This window comes from Canis aureus, chromosome 29, assembly GCF_053574225.1.
Source record: "Canis aureus isolate CA01 chromosome 29, VMU_Caureus_v.1.0, whole genome shotgun sequence".
NCBI classification, from domain to species: domain Eukaryota; kingdom Metazoa; phylum Chordata; class Mammalia; order Carnivora; family Canidae; genus Canis; species Canis aureus.
Genome location: NC_135639.1, coordinates 17,886,503 through 17,893,675, shown reverse-complemented (window position 1 = coordinate 17,893,675; position 7,173 = coordinate 17,886,503). Strand labels below are relative to the sequence as shown.

Sequence of the window (7,173 nt, the reverse complement as noted above, 5' to 3'; positions counted from 1 at the left end):
TGCTAGACATAAAACATATGTGAGAATGAGGAAAGAGTTCCTCCCTTAGGTATCCTTGGTTGACATAGAAAAAACACTGGATATAAATTTTAGCAAATTAATCTTATCCAATTCCTGCTTATGATCCTTAAAGACTATCCCTCTTAAAATTTGAGTAATATAAAGAAAAGATATGCACAGACATGCATATGTACTGAGTTTATGTACATTCACATAAAACTGATCTATCAATACATACAGATTTAGTTATAGAGAGATTTATGTGTGTGTATATATGCATGTATATGTGCATATATGTGGACATATGAATGTATGTGTATGCACATGTGTGGAAATATGTTTTACATTTGTTTGCGTATGGATGCCAAATATTTATAATGTTCAATGAAAAAGGCAGAAGTTGGACAGCCTTGGTGGCTCAGCGGTTTAGCGCCGCCTTCAGTCCAGGGTGTGATCCTGGAGATACAGGATGGAGATCCACGTCAGGGTCCCTGCATGGAGCCTGCTCCTCCCTCTGCCTGTGTCTCTGGCCACCCCCCTCTCTCTGTGGTGTCTCTCATGAATAAATAGATAAAATCTTTATTAAAAAAAAAGAGAAAAAGTCTTTATTATATAAATATAACTTGTGTAAGCATGTGGGCTAGAGCCAAAAGGGAACAAACACACACACACTCTCTATACTAATACAAAGATGAGATAATAATAGACAATCACTATATCCCACCCAACCTTACATCAGTATCTTGTTTTCTAATGCCTTTTAAATGTAACAACATTGGACTGCTTAACTACTTCCACACTTTTCTCCATACCTGTATCAGTCCTTAATATATTGCAGTACTACTAGTTGTGCTACCTCTCTTCAACTAACCTGAGAGCTAAAGATGAAGGAAAGTTTCATATTATCATCTCCCCCAGTGTGGTACTTGGCACAGAGTAAGTGCCCAATAAATGTTCTTTGAATTAATGAAATGTGATACGGATCAATGGATGGATGGATGCATGCATGCATAGGGAATGGCCTATCTCTCTGAGAGACCTCATAGCGGAGATCGTTCTGTTCCCTTCCATGGTAGAACAAAATGTTTGGAATCCATAAGCCCTGCATCCAAACAAGGGAAGAAGTTCTGAAGAAGACAGATGTTGTCCCATTGTCTCCATGCTGAGATAACAGGGGAAGCTACCCTTTCCCTTTCAGATAAATGCCTTCTTTTGACTAATGTCTTCAATTCTTGATGCTAATGGCTTACAGGGAGGAGCAAAGATTACCACAATAAAAATGGAATCATGTTAGAGAAAATGGAGTCTGTGAAGGTCCTAGAGTTCAGTCTCCCACCTCTGGGCAGGAGAAAAGTCCTACCAGTGGAAACACAATAGCTCCGTGGAGATGGGACTGTCTGTAAAGCACTTTCCTTGGGCCCTACTTAGTGTCCTTCTTCCTGACAAAAGGCAAGAATTCCACCAAACCTTTTGCAAGATTTGGTATTAAAGACCCTCGACTCACTAAAAGGTAGCTTATTTTCCTATACAGAGCTAAAAAATCTCTCTACAAAAGCAGCTCACAGGTCAAGTAACAAAGAAAACATTCCCAATCTCACGGGTTTTCACTTCTTCAGTCTTGGGAAATTCACCAGGAAAAAATCTCAAACATAATATATCGTCCAAACTGCTCTCCCACATTCAGGAGCAGCCACCAGGAAGATAATCTGGATGTGAGGAGTTCCAAGGGATAAAAAAAGAGAAATACTGTAAGTGCATTAATGGGTTAATAAGTCTGCTACAAAAATCACTGACAGACATGATGGAATCCTATTGTTTGGGCAAAGGGGGAAGTATTCATAGCGGAATGGATGGGTTCATCTTTGTCTGCTGGAGATTGGAAAAAATTAAACACTTCATAAATCAATGGAAAATTCCACTTAAAATTCAAGCCTTGATTGAAAGCAAAGCCTATCTTCATTCCTTTGCTTTGGATAGGAAAGAAATTAAGCAATAAATTGAGACTGTGACATTTCCATTTGGAAACTTCAGTGCTCACAGGAAGTCAGGGCTCAGGATCAGGCCTTCCGGGGACTGACTGACTGCCTAGATCCAGTCTACCTGGAATGGCCTGATCCTGTTGGATTTCAGTGGTTGTTCACATCTTGGATAGAGCTTTATCTCCAGAAAACATTTCTGGAATGCCTTCCGGTAACTAAAGTTTAGGGAGCAGCCCCTAGAAAAATAAGGCAGGGCAGGGTGGAACCAGCAGTTCCAGGTTTTGCTCTCTGGCTTTCCTTTCTCCCAGAATGAAATTGGAATCACTGCAAATTCACAAGCTAATGGGCCGGAAATATCTGGCAGCTAGGGCAAGTTCACTGGCAGGTCTGGGAGCAACAGCCCAGCCTTGGTCCCTCAGGAAATGAGTTCACCATATCCAGCTCATCCAACTCCACATTTGGTCTAGACAGCACAGCTCCGGGGTAGGAAGAGCAAGCCAGCTAGATGACTCCCCCTACTGGCAGATTCACTCAATATCCCATATCTACACCCTCTTGAATGGGATTTTTAATGCATCACAAGGACTGGTCCTTAGACTTTCATGGGATCCCACAAACATCTTTAAAGAAAATACCTCAGAAGCTCTCCAAGATTTTAGCTTCCTCCTCAGTAAATTCGGGGAGTGGAATAGTTAAGCCTTCTTTGCCTTCCAACCAGAAAGTTGTTTGTTCTCCTTTGCCCTGTGGAAGCAAAGAAGAGTGCTGGTGAGTCACAGAGGAGGAAAGGCTGCCTGTGAAATGTGGTCTCTGAACAGACAACTCAGTCGGTCTCTCTTGCTTGTTGACTGAAATGCTGTTCTGAGCCAAACTGCAAGTAGGCAGGAGCAGCCTTAGTGAGGGAAAGGCCTCATTATAGATGAAATCTTTATTTCCTTGGGCTTTACTGATAAGCTTATATGGGTAGTCTGCAATGGCCTAGGAGGTGAGGTTAAGGTTGAATTTTGCTGCAAAGGAAGTCTTTTAAAAATAATAATCAAATCTATTGAGCTCTTATGATCAGTAGAGCATCAAGTGAAGCACCTCATATACATGTTCACATTTGATCTTCACATCTACCCTCTGAGGGAAGTATTATCATTATTCTCATTTACTGGAAAAACAACCAAGCCCCAAAATCAGACAGCCAGTAAGTAGTGGAACAAGATTCAAAGCTAGGTCTAGACTACTGCCTTCTAGAAACAATTTCCCCTTACCTGAAGTCCATTGATCAAATACAGTATGCAAGAGCCAGGCTCACTCCTTCCCTTTCACGTCTTTCCATGAATCCCCCTACCCACCCAAACACTTAACATCATGGTAAACACCCACCACTTCCATCATGAACATCTCCAAGATGTTCTTGAGAACATCCATCCCCAACCTCACCAAAGGCCGATGGTTATCAGAAAGGTGAGTTTGCATCATGGTGTGTTTCAGCCAGCCTGGAGGGAGGAGAAGAAGAGGAAAGGGAAAAGACATTTAGATGAATTGAGATAGGGTCCTAGTGTCCTCAAGCCAATGAGCCTCTGTCTCTTCTATCTGGGAACATTAGACTCAGGAGAAGGGATCCATAGAGGAAATGTGGGCATTATAATTCCTGGGCTTTTACTTGCTGTTGCTTAATGAAAGACTAGACTGGGGTGTTCAAGCAGAAGCCAAGAGACCATTTGTGACCAAGAGAAAAGAGGCATCCCCCAGGGGGTTGGTCTAGGTGGGAACGAATATGTTTTCTGTTATAGATTCTGCATTTACCTTTTGAGGGAACCATACAAATCTCTGAAGGAAGAAGACCTGGCAGCTGCAAGAGCCTCCACATGGATGTCAGCAGTCTCCACATACCACAGTACAGAGATGCACTCATCCCATCAACTTCCTTAACATCTCCATCAGAGACTCCAATGAGGCAGGTGGGGTGCACTAAGTCGGTCTCACCTTGACTGGAATGGTGCCTCTCTTTTGCAAATCGTACCCTCCCGATGCCAGCAGGACGGCTGCAGTGCTCCGAGAGACATGGAACTAGAGAGCTGCCATAAGCCAGTTATTGCCTAATTACTGCTTGGTTGTGACTTTCATCTGGGGGTCAGCGGGCAGGGGGCTGGGGGCTGCTGTGGAGAGGGAATGCTACACTGCTTAAAATCTTGGGCTGCCAGCACCTTTCATTAAAGCAAATCACAGACAACCTCTCTGAAGTCTAGAACAGTTGGGGTGCGGCCCCCCAACCACCCAGACATTGTTCAGATGCTATTGATAGCTCAAGCTGCTCAAGCTTTAACATGTTCAGGTTAGAAACAGTAGACAGAACTAACTCCATATGCAATCTCATACTCCCCATGGATGGAGGTCCACTGGACTCCTCAAGCTTCCTGGGATGGTACCAGAGCTGGGACACATCACTGAAAATGTGGTTCACAACCAGCACTATGTCTAGAATCAGGTTTGGATCCTACATCAGCAGCCCCACTTTCAAGATTTATTCCTAAAAATCTTGACACACAAGTTTAAAGAGAGGTTTAAATCAGTGTTTGAGACTTGGCTGATTAGCCTAAACCATGAAGTACTCAGAAGAAAAAAATATTTTTGCACGTTTTCATATATTGTGGAAAATTTAGAAATTCAGAAGAATCTTAACCTAAATATTTTGAAACTTAAATCCTTAATAATTTTTTCTAGCTGATAAATGTCTCAGTGAATAAATAACATGCTGTCTAGCAATAATTAATGCAGTAAAATTACTGTAAAGCAAAAGAATATGATATCCGCTGGAGTTCCTGGCCATAGATTCATTCTGCATCACCAAAACTAAACTCTGCATTAGGGATGGGTAAATTACCACTCACCAGCCAAATCAAGCCCACCATTTGTGCTTACAAATTAAGTTTTATTGGAACATGGCCATACCCATCATTCACAAATTATAAATGGCTACTTTCACACTAAAACAGTAGTTAAGTAACAGGGACTATGGCCCATAAAGCCTAAAATATTTACTGTCTGGCTCTGAATGGATAAAGCTTGCTGACTCCTGCTTTTCCTTTAAATGGCCCTATTATATGTGTACCTGACTATTTAGAATTGAAAATCTTAGAAGGAAGTAGTCATGTGTGTTACGTAGAAAGCACTGTGCAAAACCCTGTCTACAAAGTTTGTGATCAACTTTGTCTGAAGGAGATAATGATATTATCCTCCAAATGGAAAACAGTAGACAAAATGAAAATGGGTCTTCTAAAAATACCCTCTGGCGAAAGATAGGGGACTGGAGGGACAGTGAAAAATCGTGTTTGAAAAATACTGTAAATGATACTCATGCAAACTGTTGCTTTCCATTCTGGATGCCGTGTTCACAGTGTCCCCAAACAGACAGTACCTGGATATGGTGGTTCCCACCACACCAGCCACCACAGGACCTACACACAGGAGAACAGAAGGGCATAGCCATTCTGCATTTCCCAAGGGCTTGAGGTATATTAAGCCAAGAAATGCCATTCAACAAATATTTAAGTGCCCTCTTCAGGCAGAGCTTGGCAGTCGACCTTTGAGTTTACAAAGAGGCAACCTACAGAATCCAGACTCCTGGTGGGAAACAACATAGTCAAATATGATGAGCTGAATGCTTGCAACCCCCTCCCTCATTCACTTGTGGAAGCCCTAACTCTCAATACAAAGGCCTTTGGGAGGTACTTAGGTTTAGATGAGGTCGTGAGGGTAGGGCCTCCAGGATGGGATTAGTGCCCTTATATGAAGAAGAGACACCAGAGCTCTCTCTCTTTCTTCACTATGTGAGAACATAGCCAGAAGGCAGCCTTTGGTGAGATAGGAAGAGGGTCTTTACTAGAACCCAACCATGCTGGGACCCTGATCTTGGATTTCCCTGCCTCCGGAACTGTGAGAAAGTAAGTCACTGCTGTTTAAGCCATCCAGTCTGTGGTATTTTGTTATAACAACCAAGCCAAGACAGAAGTTAATGACGATGTAATTCATGCGCTAGAGATGTCAACAAAGCAACTGCAGCACAAACATGGGAGTAATTAGGTCTGATTAGGGGTCAGGTTTTATTTTAGTCAAGCCTTGGAGGACAGTTAGGAGCAGGTTTAGTTACACGACTTATAGAGCCCAGTCTAAAATGAAAATAAGGAACCCCTCATCCCAAAATTATTAAGAAATTAAGAAAATTAACAATTATTATCAATACTATAGCAATGTTATATTACATAGTGTATATATTTGTATATTGTATGTAATATTATGATATATTATTATATTATATTAATAACTAAGAAATTAAGACAGAAGAGCATTAAACCAAATGCTAGTCACTTCTGCACAGGTCATGTGCCCATGGGTTTGACAAAAAATAGACCAAATCAAAGAGCATTTGATGTAGAGGTATGGGTGGTGCGGGGGAGGCACCTCAATATAACTATCCTGTCTCCCCTCAACTTTCAGTTCAACAGCTTGGAGTCTCTGGGTGTCTTTGCTGTTACCAAGTAATCTAGCTAGCTGGAAATACATTCACAAAGACAAGTCAACCTTTTGTTTCCCTTGAAGATGTTACCCTTCAACCTCACGGTCCTAAACACCTCAGACCTAGGGCTTGACTCCAGAACCACCTGCTGGCATACCTGGATCATAAGTCCCAGTGCTGTGTACCTGTGTGGATGCCAATCCTGAGCATGAGCTTCTCCTCAGGTATGTGCCCAATCTGGAAGTAGACAGTGGCATTGAGAACGTGCAAAGACATTGTGGCAATCTCATCCACATGCTGGCTTCCATTGCAGATGGGAAGTCTGCTAGCACCACGTACGCATCTCCAATCATTTCACCCTGAAAATAAAGCAACTAAGTGGCCTTCAGCTGAGGCCCCCCATGTCCCAGCATTTCTACAAGTTTCTGCTCTTGTCCTGGTTCTTCCACAAAGCCTTCCTTCTGTAAGCCCTCCTGCACACAGTCACTGCTTTCTCCTCTGAAATCTGATAGTGGTGGTGACCATATTTCCTCCACTCAAATTCAAAACCAGTTAAACAGGCAGCAGCATATGAAAAGGGTAAATCTTGAAGGATCCCATGCATCCATCAAGTGGAATTCATGTTACCCAACCTGAAAGGTCTTCACCCCATAGAAGAGTTCTTAGGTATATTTATACATATGTATACATTGT

At 42.2% G+C, this 7,173-nt stretch overlaps 1 protein-coding gene across 1 annotated transcript in view; it reads right to left on the bottom strand.

Annotated features, from left to right (window-relative positions):
* Positions 1-2,615: 2,615 nt before the first annotated feature.
* The window catches only part of LOC144300844 (guanylate cyclase 2G-like), a 45,296-nt gene continuing 40,738 nt past the window's right edge, over positions 2,616-7,173 (bottom strand). Inside the window, 5 exon segments of the mRNA XM_077877044.1 lie at positions 2,616-2,720; positions 3,951-4,042; positions 5,324-5,422; positions 6,666-6,812; positions 6,815-6,839. Of these exon segments, the coding sequence (XP_077733170.1) occupies positions 2,616-2,720; positions 3,951-4,042; positions 5,324-5,422; positions 6,666-6,812; positions 6,815-6,839 (468 nt within the window).